Raw genomic sequence first — 18,634 nt, 5'->3', positions numbered from 1 at the left:
GTACGGAGCTGGCTTTGATCTCAGACCTGCAGCACTTGGTATCAGCAAATGAAGAGGGAAGCAGCCAGAAACAGTTACTGGGTGTTATGCTGGATGTGTAGAATCACTGTGATACTCATCCCTGTTCTCCTTTCCATCTGAACATTCCCCAAAAGGAGGTAATAGTCCATTCTTTTGCATATTCCTTTTGGTCATGTTTGGTCACTTTGGCACTCTCTCTGTTTCTCTGCCTTTATTTTGAGCCCAATGAACCTGAACCAAGCTGTGTGGTTATAAATCCACGGCTTCTCCCCAGTCCTTGCAGTGATTAATGATTCACATGAGCATGACTAGAACTGGAATGTCTCCCTCTTTGCCCTTGGTCCCATTGGAACATATGGCTGCCAAGCAGGACAGAAGCTTGTGTGTCCTCCTGAATAAAGTTTTCCCTTCCATTGCTTTGCACTCACAAAGGTTTCAGGAGTCTCCTTCTCCATTAGGAGGGCATGGAAGTGGCATTTTCCTCCAGCTGCCTTGCTCACTGTACAGTAAGAGTGCATAGATGGACAGTATGCACTGGCATAGCCTGATCTGTCACCATGTCATTGTTTTCTCATTCCACTGGTGGCTCCCTGTGCAAGTCAAAATCTCCTTCAGAAGGCTTCTGAATTTTCAAGGCACCAAGAGTATGCATTTGGGGCCTTTAAGTAGTGTTTATGGCTTCTCTCTTATGAGGAGAGACTGAGGCAGCTGAGCTTGGTTAGTCTGGAGAAGACTGAGAGATGATCTTATTAATGCATATAAATATTGTTAAGAGGGTGTCAGAGGATGGTGCCAGGCTCTTTTTAGTGATGCCCAGTGACAGGATGAGGAGCAGTGGCCATAAACTGAAGCACAAGAAGTTCCACCTCAACAGGAGGAAGAATTTCTGTACATTGAAGGTGGCAGAGCCCTGGAACAGCTGCCCAGGGAGGGCCTGGAGCCTCCCTCTCTGGAGACATTCCAAACCCACCTGGACACATTCCTTTGTCACCTGCTCCAGAGGACCCTACCTGGGCAGGGGTGTGGATTGAGAGAACTCCAGAGGTCCCTTCCAGCCCAAATGATTCTGGGATTCTTCAGCATGGGAGGTTCCTGTTTAGCTGTGAACCCAATGGAGATCATCATCGTTTTGCTCGCTGGAATTGCATTGCTTTTCCACTCTGCCCTCACCTCCCATCTCTTTACTGCTCTGCACCCTTTGTTCCTCTGTCTCTTTGCACAGCGCTGCACAGCTTGGAAATGTTCTCTGAGGGGCTGGCCATTTGCCTGTGCTGAGCTCCAAGCCAGGGAATCACTGCTGGAAGGAGTGGGAGAGGCCAGTGGTTACAGAGGTGTGTGCAGAGCCTGCCACGCTGCTGCTGGGAAGAGAACTGTGCATTATTTCCTTACACTTTGGCATGCTCATGATTTCTTCTTGCAGCCTGTTCAGAGTCACAGATGCACCACTGCTTCCTTGTGTTACGCTCTCCTCTCAGAGGCTGTACATGCCACGGTTTTGGTGCAGGATATCCCTTTCTTATGTGAGAGCCTGAAAGGGAATGGTTTTTGAGGGAGGGTGACCTGTGTGTGACAGGCTATCAGAAAGAGGAGCTGTAATGGAGACACTAAGCTCTGTGAGGAGCTTCACAGGATTTTAGATGGGTGGCGGGCAAACCTTGGAAGCAGAAGCCTTTGCAGACTTGCAGAGGCAGAAGGCAGCTTGTGTAAAACCCTCGACTCAGTCCCTTCATGGTCCTTCCTTGCCTCAGCTGAGTCCTGTGGCAGGAGGGATGTGCTCATGGTGGGTCCAGCATCCCAGTCCTCCGAGCCTGTGTTGTCAGCACAGAGGCCAAAAAAGAGCGGGAAAATGTCAGCTTAAGTCAGTTTCATACAGTGTGCCAAACCTCTGCCCACTGTTTCTGGGACATTAATAATCTACACTTGAAAGCTGAGAAGGCTTTTTTTAACTTCTGGGCCAAATCGTACCTCCTTCTTCAGACAGAAGTTCTGTGGAAGTCAATGGGAGTGTTGTCTGAGCGAAGACTGCAAGATGAGGTCTACAACCCTGTAGTGATCTATGGGATGACCACACAGAATGAGGCCTGTTTGCTCCTCAGCATTCCTGCTGGGCATTTCTACTCTGCATCCCCTTTTCATCCAGTGTAAGTTACTGGAAGGTGTGATACAAATTTTGTTTAGGACCTGTTCTTTGCAGAGGGGAAAAATGAAGCAGAGGCTTCATTATGTAAATGTCTTAAGAAGTAAAATACGTGTTGCAAAGTGGCAGTGTTTACAGAAACTTCTTGCATAGCAGAAGGAAGAATAATTTGCACTAGTTTATTGCAAGACAAAGGAAGGCTCTTGGTTTCTCCAGGGAGAGGCAGCTCATATCAATATATTGACCTCTCCACCCAATGGAGCCACGAGAACCAAGGAAGTGCCATCAGCAAGTAGTCAGGGCCTCGGGAATGTTTCATGACCAGTCAAATCTGGCAAGAGGAGGTGGAAAGAAAAAGAGAATGAGAGCACGTGCTGATACAAGGTGGCCTCACTCCAGAGCTGCCAGAGGAGTTGCTCTCCTTTCTACCAGCTTCAGTTCTGACATTTTGGTGGCTCAGGCACTAACATCATCCTAATCCTTGGTTATGAAGCTGTAAAAGAAGTGCAAATAATAACCAGTGCAAACAGTTGTTCAGAAATATCATTTCCCATCAGATAATGAGCATATTGTTGCTCCTCTACTTTGCATATGTTGTTCAGCATGTTTCCCTGTCTTCACTTCTCTTGGATGGTTGTGATGAAGCATTAACATTTAAGATACTTCAGACTCATTTGTATAAAGGCCAAATGCTGTTTGCTTTACTGTAGCCCAGGAGCAGAATTAAGATGTCTGCCCTCCCATCTACTCACAGGATGAAATCATGTCTGCAACCTGCTTTACTTGAAAGTTTTGTGTTTGCATTGAAGGGCTGAAGAGTCACCTGGTTTTGCCTTTAAAAGTAGAAATAGTTAACGTGAGGAAAATTTGCAGTGTCTTGGAGAAATACAAGAACAAGAGAAAAAATGGCCATTGCATATAAAACCAGCTGTATTAGAAAAAAAAACCACTGACCCTGAAATTGCATTTGTATCAAAGCAGACAAGAATTAAATTCACTACTTCCATTGTTTATCTTAGACTTTTCTTTTAAGCTTAGATAGTTAAATATAGATCCATGCTTGTCTTCATAGTAAAAGCATTGGCTGGGTGAACTCTGAGGCTGGCTGTGACCATTATTTAGATAATTTTAATGTACTTGTTTTCCTGATGGATACCCTTTTTTCCTCCCTTTTTTTCCCCCCCACCATGAGAAAACTACCTTCTTTAATGACAGCAGTTTCCAATTCTGTAAATAAATTTGTATCAAATTACAGAGATGAAAACTGGCTGCTGATAAAAAGCCCAACCAGCAGCCAGATCAGTAACATGGGTCATTTTAAGTGGGTTTAAGTAGGTAGAGTTCCCCCACCTTTGACACACTGAGCTCATTCAGCCTGGGCATTTGTCAGTGCTCTTCTCCTGCTGATGGTTTTATTTGTTGGCTGCAAGTTAAGGCTTCCCCTTGCAGGACCTCTCTGGGTTACTTCCTCCAGTTCCCTTCTGCTTTGGACTGACTGTCAGCCTTGCATTTTCCTGGCTTGAAGGTAGTGAAGACCACTGGACTGGGAGACAGCCAGCAAAACAGCTCAGCCACAGTGCTCGCAGCCCTGGAACCTCGGCGTGGATTACGTGTGCTCCACTGGCAGGAAAACCTCCTCATGCCCTGGCTGTGTCAGCTCCAGGCTGAAAGTGGGGGGCAGGTTCAGGGTACCCTGAATTTGCTGGATGACTCTGGCTGGATGGTGCACAGGTGGCTGTGTTTCAAAGGGTGCTGTTTTTTGTACTGCCTTTCTTTATTTCCAGAGCTGGAGTCAGTGGGGTTGTGCAGGGCTGGTCACTTGTTTTCGAGGCCTTTTGGGAAAGAGGTTATACTAAAGCGGGGATGGGATGGTTCTAGTGTTTATTGCCTGGAAATAGAAAATAAAACAAGTTGTGTTTTCTAACAGCCCAGCGTCTTCCCTTGAAATGTTCATGTGCTCAGATTCTCATAGACCATGCGCTGTGACACTGCTTCTCTAACTTATAATGAGACTCTTTTGTACTTTTCCCATGGAATGGCATAATCACAGAATCAATTAGGTTGAAAAAGACCTCTGAGATCATCGAGCCCAACTATAAACCTATAAATCACAACAAAGTTAGAGTCAGAGTCATGCTTTAGATGTAGGCTCTGGGTTCATGTTAACCAAGTTTGCACACAGGATTTAGCCTATAACCTTACTTCAGGTGTCCGGGGAGAAGTGCTTTTTATAAAATTCCCAAGTGTCCAGTAAGAAGTGCTTTCTGTAAAATTTCCCCTGTAGTTTAGGTTTCATCATTTCCTACAAGGATTTTTAGTAAATGCATATGTTTAAGCTTGCATTTTTAGGTTATCTTTCTGTGGCCCCCACCTTTTAATTTATTTATTTATTTATTTATTTATTTTATTGTTTAGCTTTTTTTTTAAATCTCAGGACAAATTTTGAACCTAATTTGGGAGAGTGGGGTACAACAGTTTTACCTGGGTGAAAACTGAATGAGGATGGTGAGACTTGTCTTGTTGTCATAGCAGAAGCAGAGATAAATGCTTATAATTGAAAATAGCATGTAAAAAGCTTGTTTTGAATTTCTCAATGGAATCTAAGAGACTGGGGGGGCGGTTCTGCATCCCCTCAGATACGGTACTTAATATTTATACTTTCATTGCACCTTGACAAACATTTCACGTAGTTATTGCTTTGCTTGAATATGGAAATATGTTAATTATGGCCTTTATTGCGCTGCCTGCTCTTTTCCTCAGCCTTTTCTATTCAACCCTCTAGGTGGCCCAGCACAATGTGGCTTCTTTTCTTTCAGTGAGCTCTTTCCACACTAATAGGGTCCAGGGTGATGTGGAGAACCATGTGCACAAAATTGGTGCACCACCCCCCATTCCTTTGTGGGCATGTCAGGTTAAATTCATATCAGCAGGAGGGTCACTGCCATGATTTTCAATAGCTCGAGATGAGGTGATGACTTCAGACAATGGTGCCACACTCTCCAGTTGGAGACACTTGCCTCACCAGTTGCAGTAGTTAATTAATATGCTAAAAATAGAAGCCAGTGATACAAATCGCTGCCTGTTGTACAACAAAGACTGGGCATGTGTAGCTTTGATAGCCAAGTTTATGGTGCTTGTTATGGAGGGAAGTTAGTTTAGAGCTAGAGGCAATGTAAGACTTTCTAGATGCTGAGCTTTAGTCACTCTGGGCCTCTGGCCATTCGCTCGCTGTCTCATTTGCATTATGAATGACATTAAGGGAGCTAACAAGGTTATTGGGCATAGAAATGTTCGCATGTGACCCCACGTGGAAGCAGACCTACAGCAGTGCTAGTTGGCAGGGACACTGTGCCTCTTTATTCAGCTTCCTAGGAAGACAGTTTCTGGGAGTGGATGTAAAATCAGCCACGAGAACACCGGCATTTGGATAACGTGGAGGTCGTGATGCGAGGCAAGGAAGTTCAGAGGGCAGGTGGAGCTCTGTCCTTCACTCAGCCCATTCTGCCTGGACATGGCACCTCCCTGCACCATCTTTTTACTGCATCCTGCCTGAAACTCTGAACGAGGAGGGGAAACCTGTGGAAAGTCAATTGCTATCTGTAGTTCCCATGCGTGAGAGGCGGTTTGTTACATCCAAGATCAAATATGGAAGTTGCTTCCCAACTTAGGGGTGTGGTTAATCCTTACGTGTGTTTGTATAAATCCACGTGAGGTAAACATGAAAACGATTGGATCACAGAATCATTAAGCTTGGAAAACACCTCTAAGATCATGGACCCCAACCCAGAACTGCCGTGTTCACCACTAAACTACGACTCCAAGTACCACATCTCCATGTTTTTTGAACACTTCCAGGGATGGTGACTCCACCATTTCCTTGGACAGCTGGTCCAATGCCTGATCACCCTGAAGAATTTTTCCTAATATCCAATCTAAACGTCTCCTGGCACAACTTGAGGCTGTTTCATTTTGTCCTGTCCTTTGTTCTCTGGAAGCAGAGCCTGACCCACCCCTGGCTGCACCCTCCTGTCAGGGAGTTGTAGAGAGCAATAAGGTCCCCCTGAACCTCCTTTCCTCTCTCAGCTGCTCCTCATCAGACTTGTGCTCCAGCCCCTTGCCCAGCTCCGTTCCCTTCTCTGGACACGCTCCAGCCCCTCAGTGTCCATCTTGCAGTGACAGGCCCACAACTGGACACAGCACTGGACACACCTCACATTGGTGAGGCCTCGCCAGTGCCCACAACAGGGGGACGGTCACTGCCCTGGTCCTGCTGGCCACACCACTGCTGACCCAGCCCAGATGCCATTGGCCTTCTTGCCTGGGCACGCACTATGGACCAGCAGGCCCAGGTCCTTTCCTGCTGGGCTCTTCCCAGCCACTCTTCCCCAGCCTGGAGCTGCTGGGAGTTGTGACCCAGGGGCAGGACCCGGCACTTGGCCTTCTCACTCATCTCTCTGGCCAGGACCCATGGATCCAGCCTGTCCAGATCCCTCTGCAGAGCCTGTCCTCAAGCAGATGAACACTCCAGCCCAGCTTGGTGTCGCCTGAGAACAGACTGAGGATGCACTTTATCCCCTCATTCAGGTCGTTTAAGAGAACTGGCCCCAACACTGAGCCCTGGGGGATACACCACTGGAGAGAAAGTGCAATCCTGGAAGTGTAATTCCCATTCCTTCATCATGTGCTGAGATGAGTGTACTCAGGACTCTGTCCTGCACTGAGAATTTTGGTTGTCAAGGTTCTTCTGTTGTCTCACTCATTAGTGGGGGGCAATTTAATTTCATTTCCAAGAATGGAAGAATCCAATTCCAAGAATCAGCTTTGCTATGGACAGTGGGTTCTTATTACAGTAGGGCATAAATTATTATTTTTATAATAATGGCAGTCCATATTCTTGACTTCCCACATAGCCAGTGGGAATTTGCCCTTCAAAAGTGTCTGTCAGAGTGTGATGTCTGGTAGGAAGCAGCGTGCAGTGTTGGGCTTGCAGGTGGGAACCTCCTGGTGGCTTTGTGAGACTGAGAAATCCTTGTCAGAGTTTCAACTCCTCCTTTTGTGTACCCACTTCTAACACCCCAGCTCTGGTCCATCTGGGTGAATGTTACGTCCCAAGTGCCATTCTTACTGGACTGCTTCAATCCTAGGGATATATTCCAGCCAGATGAAGAACATGCTGTCTCCACAGCTATTGAAGTATGTGCCAGCTCTGAGTTTGGGAGGCTGAGAACAACTATCCATGTGTCTAAAGACCTGAATGGTTACACAGACAGCAGCAGGGTTACAGAATTTGTGAACAGAGGGGATTTGGGATCTGCAGCTGGGCAGTTTTCTGTAATCTGTTTCTACTGATGGAATGTATTGCTTGTTATTTATTTCTTATCATGTATTACTTTGGTTTACTCTTCCTTCTACTCCAGTTCCCCCAGCTGAAAACTGGTAGAGAAAGGTATGCTAATACTGAAAATCAGTAGAGAAAGGTTTGTTAACGTGTTATTGTTGAGCCAAAGAACTTGCAAATCAAGTTTAATTTTAGGAATATATCAAGATGTGAGAGATCTGGTATATAGCAAGAAAAACTAGTGCTGATAAACCAGTATCTGTGGAAGTATCATAAACCATAAAATTGCCTTATAAAGATCACAGGATTTTATTTGAATTTCTCTTCTGATTTGACAGATGTGTGAGAGGAAGTTCTGAAGTGTATTTTCAGCTTGTTTATTAAGAAGTAGTAGTAATGACAAATGTGATCTTTGTTCTTTGATTTCATAGCTATGGGCTGTAAGTGTTCTTACTTCCTAATTGCTAAGGTAGTAAAGATGAACTGTTAATTAAAATCTCTTTCCTGGACAGGTCTTTAAATGCTCAAATTAATTAACTCTTTAAAAATTGACGTGACTAAAAATCTCATTTTGGTCCTTTGTGATACCTTATTCCAGTTAGTTTTCTGGTTATATAGAGAGGTCTAATGTGACCAAGACCCAAATTTCTGACATAAATTACAGAAAGCCTCCTTCTTCTCTTTCCTTTTCTTTAAAACTAAGGAAAGACTATTAAAAATTGTCCAGGTTTACTTTATGCATCAGTGAGAATAAAAGACTGAACTGCATTTCCATTTTAATTTGCAGGTCTGTTCCCCCTCCTTTGACTGCTTGTGATGAGCAGTGTGACTAATGAGCTCCATGGGACCAAAAAGAGTGGCACTTTTCCCTTTCTTCTACTTCCCCGGGTTTTATTCTTGGGTGTGGTTTTTTTTTATGTTGCTTGCCTCTGATGTTTTGCAGCTTTTCTGGTCTGGACTTGGACTAATTCCCAGATCTGTTCTTGCAGATTTTAACTTTGCCATGTACCCACCATCAATGATAGCAACTGGAAGTGTGGGAGCAGCCATCTGTGGCCTTCAGCTCGATGATGGGGACAGCCTCACGGACCTCCTGGCCAAGATCACAAACACAGATGTGGTGAGTGTCCCACATTCCTCTTCTCCTTTCACTTCCCAGGCCACAGTGGAGAGCTGGGCCTGATCCTGAAGGCTGAGTGGAGCAAAGGAGGTGGGTGCTTTTGCAGGAAGTGAGTTGCAGGTGTGGACCCAGCACTTTGGTTTTAGTCTGCAAAGCTCTTTGATCTCCTGGAATTCAGTTTTTTTTCAGGCTTGGTGGGGAGAGCCTGCTTTGCCAGCAGGCTGAGCCTCCTCAGGAGCCCTGGGTGATGGGTTGAGCAGGCAGCATTCCCTGGGATATTAAGCAAACCAGGAGGTGCTGTGCTGCTGTTGGTCCTATGCTTGCAACCTTAAAGCTGCTCTTCTGGCCCTCCTTCAGGTATCACTTAAAAATTCTTGGCTTGGAGGAAGTGACTAATGAGCTAATTTCAAGGCAGGACAAAATTCAAGCTGTCCTTAATGTGTGCTAATTTATTATTTTAATTCACAGAGTAAATACGTGGCATTATTACATCTGTGAGAGCATTGTTAAATGAAGATTTGGATTTTTGATTTGGTTATAGAGGAGTAATTAGTCCAGTTTACTTAAAAGGGGAGAATTTTGATATTTCTTCCTTTTTGTTACAATCAAATTGATCCTAATTTTCAAATGCAGTTCTGGGGTTTCCCATTTTTTTAAATTCTAATTGTATTTGTACAGCAAAAGAAACATTTCCAATTCAGAGTGCTTGAAATCTAAACCATAGGATCACAGAATAGCCTGGGATGGAAGGGACCTTAAAGATCATCTCATTCCAATCTCCCCCTGCCATGGGCAGGGACACCTTCCACTATCCCAGCTTGCTCAGAGCCCCATCCAGCCTGGCCTTGGACACTGCCAGGGATGGGACAGCCACAGCATCTCTGGAAAACCTGTGCCAGGGCCTCAGCACCCTCACAGGAAGAATTTCTTCTTCGTATCCAATCTAATCCTGCTCTCTGTCAGTGTGAAGCCATTGCCCCTTGTCCTGCCACTCCAGGCCCTTGCCAAGAGTCTCTCTCCATCTTTCCTGTGGGTTCCCTTCAGGCACTGCAAGGCCACAATGAGGTCACCCCAAAGCCTTCTCTTCCCCAGGCTGAACAATCCCAATTGTTCCCTCAGCCTTTCCTCCCAGCAGAGCTGCTCCATCCCTCTGATCCCTTTGGTCCCTCTGAGAGGAGGGACATCTGTGCCTGAGAGAATTGGGTGTAAGGCCTATAAGATCCTTTTGCTGCATCTTGGAGTTTGGAAAAAATTTATGTAACGTGCTGATCTTTTCTATCCAGATTGTTTAAGTCTGAAAGAAAATACCTACAAAAACATCTTAGTTGTTCTTCAGTGGTTAGAAGATAGGGTTTCCATTTTGCAATGAAAATGCCTTCACACCTTTTCTTTTAAATTTAGCAAGTTTTTTTTATCAAAAGCGTGCTTTTTTGCCATCCTGGTGAAAATCTTCCCAGATCTGACTGAGCCTACATTCCTTCAGAAGAAAAAATTAATGCTCTTCCCAAGTAACAAAGAGCTCCTAACATTTTTACTGTTCCCATCTCCTCTCCAAGAGTCTGTCAGCATTGGGTAGAGACCAGCTTCCTTCTCTTTGCTCCTGGTCTCAGCCCACAGCAGCACAGACTTACAGAGGAGAGTCTCACTCATCCCCCACATCAGAACAAACTTGAGACAAAAGGAGCTTTAATTAAGCTTTAGCTTAATTGTTAAAAAATATAAGCTTTTGCAGAAATTAGAGGTGCTGTTATTTTTTTCAGTGTTTTCAGTGTTGAGGCACAGGTAGCCTTAACTCTCTGCAAGTTTTGAAGCCTCAGACTAACCAAAGGTTGCCAAAATTTTTGAGCTTGGGCAAAATAGTGTATTTTTCATTAGCCTGCTGTCTCTGTGTAGCTGAAACAGCTAGATATTTGGTAGGTATTTTCTCTGTGAGTTTTGCATTGGAAAAATACAAAAGGGCCCAGGATTTGAAACATTAATCCCACATGATAAAGCGAGCGAGAGAGAGAGAGAGAAGCAACTGAAAATGGGGTCTCAGAGAAGCATGGGGCAGGCTTAGCAATAGGTAGTAATACCAGCCTCATGTGTAAAATGTATTGTTGGAAAAAAATGTACTGTCTGGATTGTGTAAGAGTTGGCCCAAGGCTGTGTTAATAAAGAGTAAAGACTATTGTAATACATTTTACACTGGGACTTAATTAAAGTTGAATGAAGAGCTTCAGTTCTCTCACTTCCGAATTTCTGATGCCTGAGAGCTGTTCCTGCAGTGGCACAATTAATTCATTGTCACTGTGTGAATGATTTTGTTTTCCAGTAGGGGCTTAGGGAAGAGGCAGAAATGAATGTTCCTGGGCTTTAGGACCATCATGTGTGAGAAAAGTGGGAAAGTCACAGAAATTAACAGTTCTGCAGAGGAAAACCTTCTGGCCCCCTGTGCCTCGTGGTAGCCCACAGGAACCATCAGGCATCTGGGGAAGAGTCCTTCCCAGCCAGAGGGTGCCGGGGCTTCTGCTTCATTTTTGTTTTGGAGTGTGTGATTGCCTAGCATAGAAACAGATGATAGGACTTTCCCACTGGCTTTTCAAAAAATGTCACTGTCTGAGGTGAAGCATGAAAAATCTCAGCTTCAAAGCTGCAAGCAGATGAAAAGAAAGAATGGTAATGAAACCATGATGCAACTTAAGTGCAGGGAGCTTTTCTGGACTTTCACTGTTTTATAACGATAATTTAAGGGTACAATCTATTTGCTGGGAAATAACAGCATTAACCAGGAGGCTGAAATAAATGGTGTTATTTTAGATTTACATTAGAGTGAGACTGGAGTTCGGCATTTACAACTAAAATAAAGGTTTTTAATGGATGTTTCATTAAGAATTAGACCAAAATACGTTATTAATAAACAACACGCAATTTAGAGCCCAGCTGTTGGGTAAGCAGACAACCAGCATGAGTGTTTCTTTCAGAAATACATTGGTGTTGGATATCCTTGTATGAATCCAGTGCAGTGCCCCAGACTTGAGATGGGGTGGTCCAAGGCATCCTGCCACTGTCATTTTAGGGATAACCAGTTATTTCTGGTAAATAGCTGCCCTGGGCTGTTTGGTGGGGGTTGAATCACAGGCTGGAGAAAGTGTGACAACAGGGCCAGGCAAACCCTGGTTTCATTACTCCTGCCACTGACTGAAATTAACAGCAGGGAGATACTCTTGGAGAAGCTCAGCAGCCTTAAGGGTAGTGAAAGTAGCTCTGCACAGTGCATCTGAACTGCCTTCTCTGATTGTTACTGTCCCTAAGAGCCACTAAGAGATAATCCCACACAATTGAGGGAAAGGAAGATTCTCCCCCTCTACTCTGTTCTTGCGAGGCTCCACTTGGAATACTGTGTACAGTCCTGGTGCCCCCAACATAAGGAACTGTTGGAGCAAGTTCAGAGCAGGCCACTTGATAAAGGGAACTGGAGCAGCTCCTCTGTGGAGACAGGATGGGAGAGTTAGGGCTGTTCAGCTTGGAAAAGATAAAGTTGTGTGGAGACATCAGAGCACCTTCCAGCATCTGAATGGGCTGCAGGAAAGTTGGAGAGGAACTTCTCATCAGGGACTGTAGTAACAGGACAAGGGGGAATGGCTTCAAACTGAAAGGGAGTAGGTTTAGATGGGATATTACAAAGAAATTAGGAATTAGAATTAGAGAGGGTGGTGAGTCCCTGGCACAGGTTGCCCAGAGAAACTGGGGCGTCTGCCCCATCCTTGGAAGTGTTCAAAGCCAGGTTGGATGAGACTCTGAGCAATGTGGTCTAGAGCAAGGTGTCCTTGAAGGGGAGGTGGAACAAGACAACCTTTAAGGTCTGTTTGAATCCAAACCATTCTGTGCCTCTAACTTCACACAGCTCTTCAGGACGAGGACTGGATGTTCCAGTCTGTTCTCTTGCCAGGGGCTGGGAAAATTTCCTTTGTGGTTGCTTGAAGAGGAGAGGCCAGGGAGCAAAGAGTTAAACAGACCTACTGGCAGGAAGCTGCAGAGCTCCCTGTGCATCTCTTGGTGGGTCATTGCAAAGGAAAAATAAACAACTCAGGAAGTCAGGAATTCCCATAGCATCCCAGACCAGCAGTCCAGCACGAGCAGTATCCTGTCCCTGGTGGAGCCAGATGCTTCGGAGGAGGATACAAGCATCCCTGCTGTGCACAATTACGGGATGTGAGGAAGGATAGCTAAATGGGTAGGGCACATTTTAAGACCTTGGAATCAATATTTTACTTTGCTTAAGACCTTTCTTGGGTAAATCCAGTCCCTCACCTCCTGGAAAAGCAGCCATCCAGGTTGCATCTGGATGACACACGGAGTTGGTCTTCCCAGCATCAGCAGCCAGGGAGAAGTTTTCAGGCAGAGCCAGTGCCTGTATATGGGCAGAAGTCATCTCTAAAAGTCTGTTCCCAGATGGTAACTGGTGTATATTGAGTGGTCTGGAAAATCTAAAGCATATTTAAGGGCTTGAAGTAGAAAAAAAGCAAGGAACCAAGCATTTTTTAAAGGCTTGTCGAAACAGCTGGCCGTGAGCTCTTAAAAATGTGGAGTGGGGCTGTTTTGAAGACTGGATCCATAATAAATGGCATTTGAAATATCTCCACTTACACGTGCCACATATGTCAGTACCGGGATTTTTATTTTTTTATTCCCAAGATCAGAGGCATCCCTTCTTAAAGATCTGCAGATTTCTGCACAGAAACGGAAGCGAAGAACCACCATGCTCAAGAATTCAGAGCTGCAGTAAAAAAATCATGGAAATCTATCTTGAATGGATTGCATTTGAACATTGTCCCTACAGCACATACACCATTTATCCCCTCCTTTGTAGTGTCTAGGGCCTGTGGTTTTGGAAGCAAGAAACAGGACTCGCTGTATCTTATCCTGCCTTATTCGTTGCAGACCACATTTTGTATGCAAGGAAACAACAGGCAAAATAGCCTCCCAGAGAAAGGAAGAATGAGATAGTTTCCTAAGTTGTCTTTGCCTGAGTTGGCAGCTGCTCCATTTCATTCAGCTTTTTGTTCCCCAGTGAGTGCTGTGCGTGTGTAGCAACAATGGGGTGATGCAGTGACACCGCGGGCTCATGGCGGAGTTCCGTCGGGTCCATTGACAGGCGCGGCCGCGGCTGGCATGCCGAGGGAGCCAGGCCCCCGAGGAACAGCTCTGCAGCCCCCGGAGCAGCTCCCATGGATCCAGCAGGGAATCCCTGCTCAGCTCCTGCAGCTCTTCTGTAATGCAGGCAGGTCCTCCCAGCTTTTTGAAAATCCTTTTTTTCACTAAGCACTCAAGGTGTTTGATACAACAGCATAAATCCCACACCCTTCCACCTTTTCACATCTTCGAAGTATTACCTGGAAGAGATTACCAGGAATCCCAAGTCACACTGAGCAAGGAGTATCTTGGCATCTGCCCCTGCATCGCCCTGCTGGTGTGTTGGCTTTACTCTCTCTTTTCCCAGTTCTGAAAACATTGTTCTCTCCTTTTTGCAATGAGGAATACCTACAGCAGCAACAGGAAACCAGCAAACTGAGTGGTCAAGCAAACAGTGGAACTCAGTCTAGAAAGGACGCTGTTGAAACTGCTGAAAAGAGCAAAAAATTGCAGAGAAAAATGCCCTGTATTTCAGATTCTTAATGTTAGTCACCTTATTTATTGCATTATTGCAGTAATGTGGCTACAGTAACTGGTCGAAGTTCTGGCATGAATTAGTTTTTTGCATTTTTTTGTTTTATTTTTTGAATGAGATAGATTTCCTTGTTAGTTCACATGAAGTGTCCTTTGGAACAGCAAATTACTATTTTCTGTACTTCCAGATGGAGAAAGAGACATAGACAGTTATTTGTGATTGATGCTCTTTGTTACAGTAGCAAAAAACATACATTCAGGAGGGAAAATATTTCTGTTATTTAACTGCATCCATTAGATGTGAGATCACTGTAAATACAGTAAATGGATAAGATATTCCCACAGCAGCTTTCCAGGCTCTTGCTTTGGAGAAGGTCAGTGAGGTAAAGGCCAGCGCTCAGCACACAAAGGCCCCACTTTGGGAAGGAATCCCTGTTTATGTCAACAATGAAGCATGTGCTTTGGAGAGGTCTGAATTGGGGCTTAAATGTGAACCAGTGGAGGAATCCAGCCGGCTTTTGTGTGTAGGAGTACAGATGACATGTTCCACACTGGAATTTATGTAAATCCCAACTCTTTAATGCATGTCTGATTGCTGCTTTCTTAGATCATCCAAGCAGTGCATACATGACTAATGAACAGTACTGTAATTTTGGGTATCTGCAGAACCATTTCCATTTATCAGACCAGATCCTGCACCTAAAAAAAAGTCCTTTCCTGATTTCCCTTTTCTAATTGGTTTTAAGAAAGAAGAAGACGTTGGGGGCCTTAACTCTTACTTGTGAAGTGATTAATATATATGTGGAAAAGTAACCACCCTTTAACACAAAAATGCCAGAAGGCTTTTTTAGCATTCCCAGCTTTGGGATTTTGGTCAGTGCAAAGCAAGAGCCTGTTGGTTGAGTTGAGTTGAGCTGGGTTGAGTGGGAGGCCTTCCTTTATAGTTTGCCAATGAACCATAAATGCCAGTTTAAAACTGGAAGCCGGGGGTGAGTATAGGACATATGTATACCACAGAAGTGTTGAAAAGTTCAAGAAAGTGAATTATCTGTTATATTCTGCAGGATCTTCCCCAGGGCTTGTGCTTGAATGGGAATTGAAATCTTCAATGATTATTGACTTGAATAAGTAGCTCATGCCATAGAGCTGCTGATTCCTCCTTCCAGTTATTTTCACTGCCAGCATTTCCATCAGAGCCTTGAGGTTACCCCTCATCAGACACAGGAAAGCTTTTCTTTTCCTTCAAATGCATTTCAAGTGTGCTAGTAAAATCAGCTAGGGATGAAAGAGTTTCAGAATGAAAAAAAACAACCCCAAAGTTAATTGCCTTTTTAGTTCTGTACATGCTGAAGTAAAAATAAAACTATGGAGTGGAAAGTACCAGAACTATTTTAATCGCTAAAACTACTAGACCATATAGAAGAATGGGGAAGTTGATCCATGTGACACACACTTAAAATTAAGTTTTTTATAAAAACAACAAAGGTTTTGCAGTATTCTGAAGGAATGGTCCTACTCCTTGTATTGCAAAAACTGAGGTCATACTGCAGTGCATTATAGTATTCTTTCAAGGAAGATTTGTTGAAAATAATGCAATTCGTGTTTTTTTTTCTTTGATATGTTCTTAAAACTTAATTCTCTGTTGTCAGAGCCATCTAGAACTTGCAAAATGAAAGTCCACCAGTAAAATATGTACACATGCAGCAAATCCCCATGAAACTTGTAAGGGTTAAAACTACTGTATCATGGGAAGGCCAGGCTGCTTGTCTTGATGGCTGTTTAGTAGTTTTTTTGTATCATGTCCCTTAACGTTGGATTGACAGAAAGTTCCGGTGATACCCTCATCTATTCAATAAAGTCACTTACCTTATCACTGTGACAGCTGAGTTGATAAGATACTCTAAATTAGGGTTTTTTCCTTTCAACTGACAGATTTAACATCCAAGGAGCTTTAGTGTGCAAATAGCAACACTTTTTTGGAAAACTATTTCATGCTGAATGCAGTGTGCTTGTCATTTTTACTGTAGGTTTCTTTGTTTTAAATAATTTGGTGGTTTTAAGTTCAAAATCTAAATGTAGACCAGAGAAATAATACACAGCGGCCTGTGGATTCCCGTATGAAATAAAATCCACGTGACAATTCCAGTTGAGGCCGCTTTATAAGTTTTATGTACAAAATGAAGACACCAGAAATGACCCATTTCTCTGCAGAGTTACATAGAGATTTCAGCTTCTTCATACCTGAAATGAATCAGCACGCTGCCCATCAGAAGTTTGTGTACTGATGATGTAAATGACCATACATAAGGGTATTCAGGAACAGACAAAGCTGACTCCAAATGCTTAAGCCTCATGTTCCGCATGTTACCACCCTTCCTTCCCCAAGCCTGCCTGCAAGGAAATTGCCTCATTAAGCTTTTTAGACTGAAGCTGCTTTAAAAAAATCTGGCCTGTTTTCAGAAGGACACAGTACTTTGAAACTGTTCTTTAAAAGAAGAGGTTCTTGTACCCAAAAAAACCATATTACGAGTGTTGTCTGTTGTAAGAGTCTCCAAACTGGTGCTCCCACACTTGAAATGCCTTGACCCACACAGTGATCTGTTGTCATTGCCCTCTTACACACAGGTGAATGCTTACGACAGACTTGAAGCCCTCCCTAGCTGATTATGGGGGATTTTCTTTATATGAGGACAGGATTTTGCAGCCAGCAGCTGCTGGCTGGTAGCCAAGAAAAATGGGTGTTCATTACCCATGGGAGCTAATTGCACTCATCATGAATGTCAGTGTCGCCAGCAGAACAGATCCTCTTCACCGGGTGTGTTTTTCCCAGTCAGACTGGGATGACAGATCAATCCTCCATGCATTAATATTTCAAATTCTCTCCAATAACCAGGTACTGTGTAGAAAAAGGGCTGTGTTGGTCAGGGCCCAGCTCTTCAGTGTTGCAGTCACATCCCATAGTGGGTTCACAAGTGTCTGTGCAACCCTTTGGAGGTCAGTGCCCTGCTCTGTTCTTCAGCTCCCCTGCCTGACAGTGGGAATGGTGAGTCTCACCACCCCTGCCAGATGTTACGGGGGCTCTGGTTAAAGCACTGTGCTGTGAAAATCCTCCTACCAAGCCCTGCATTGCTCTGTTGCCTGCAGACTCCTGGAAAGACCCAGCTCTTAGTCAGGCTGAGGCTGCAGGTAGTTTACAGTATTAGTGCCTTTTCCAGAAGGACTCTTCAGGGCTGTCTTTAGAAAATGCCATTTCTTGTGGCACCACTTGTCCCCCTGCACAGTGTTGAATTGATACTCCCAGTGCCAGCACACTGAACATGGTTGGCATCATACAGTCACAGCTTGGGTTTTAAGTTTCTCCTATAACTCAGGGTTTGTTGAGGTTTTCTCACACTTTTTTTTTACTGGTTAAATAACCACATTTGGTCTTCTAGTGTATTATCAAAAGTGTGGAACATCCTGTAAGTATTTCAATAGTCGTTGTCTTCATCACTGTTTAGTGACCTAGTTTAGATGTGGTGAATCCTTCCCATTTATTTCTGTATTTTTACTTCATGTTTACTTTGGGACTCCTGATGGACAGGCTTCCATATTTATTTATTGCTGTACTGTACCTGCAGCTTCTCTGAATGTTCTGTAGTTTGTAATGCAGTGGTCTCTGGGAGCTGGTTGTATGTTCAGAAAGTGATTGGACATGGCACTCAGTGCTCTGGTTGTCAAGGTGGTGTTTGCTCAAAGGTTGAACTCAATGATCTCAGAGGTCTTTTCCAGCCTAAATGATTCTACAATTCAGTAATGCAGCTGCATGTTTGAGGCTTGTGTGAATTTTTTCTTGTGTGAATTTTCACAGATAAATTGACCTTTTTGCCTCTGCCTGGAAGACCCAAATGTGTGACAGATAAAACTCAGCCCCAGAGCACCATGCATGTTCAGGGACCTCAAAACTTCTTCAATTTCCTGTTGGAAAACAATGCATCTGAAATGAAGTGCATCTATCTGTGATCTTGATACAGCACATGGAGGTTATTTCAGGATAAAATTGCAACTTTTTTTGTAGAGAAGACCAACTTAGGTGGCTTTACCCTGCATGGGAGAATGAAAAATTATTGCTCTGTAATACTTGGGTTCCTGCTCGAGAAGACCACATAAATCACATAATCATAAGAGTCATGGAATGGCTTGGGTTAGAAGGGACCTTAAGGATCATCCAGTTCCAACCCCCTGCCATGGGCAGGGACACCTTCCACTATTCCAGGTTGCTCAGAGCCCATCCAGCCTGACCTTGGACACTGCCAGGGATGGGGCAGTAACAGCTTCTCTGGGAAACCTGTTGATCAAAGACCGGTAGAATATTAAGATTTAGAGCCTA

The 18,634-nt window shown here is 44.2% G+C and overlaps 1 protein-coding gene across 2 annotated transcripts in view; it reads left to right on the top strand.

Moving 5' to 3' along the window:
- Positions 1-18,634, top strand: part of CCND2 (cyclin D2) — a 30,979-nt gene that overhangs the window by 7,849 nt on the left and 4,496 nt on the right. Inside the window, exon 4 of one of the 2 annotated variants that reach the window (XM_005531869.3) lies at positions 8,486-8,616. In XM_005531869.3, the coding sequence (XP_005531926.1) occupies positions 8,486-8,616 (131 nt within the window). Of the gene's footprint in view, positions 1-3,683; positions 3,921-8,485; positions 8,617-18,634 lie in introns of those variants that run through there. The other variant, XM_088055590.1, reaches the window with a different exon arrangement.

The sequence above is a fragment of the Pseudopodoces humilis genome, chromosome 5, assembly GCF_049639895.1.
Source record: "Pseudopodoces humilis isolate 2021_Gansu_Grassland_sample_001 chromosome 5, ASM4963989v1, whole genome shotgun sequence".
Lineage (NCBI taxonomy): Eukaryota > Metazoa > Chordata > Aves > Passeriformes > Paridae > Pseudopodoces > Pseudopodoces humilis.
This window is presented reverse-complemented; position numbering and strand designations above follow the sequence as displayed.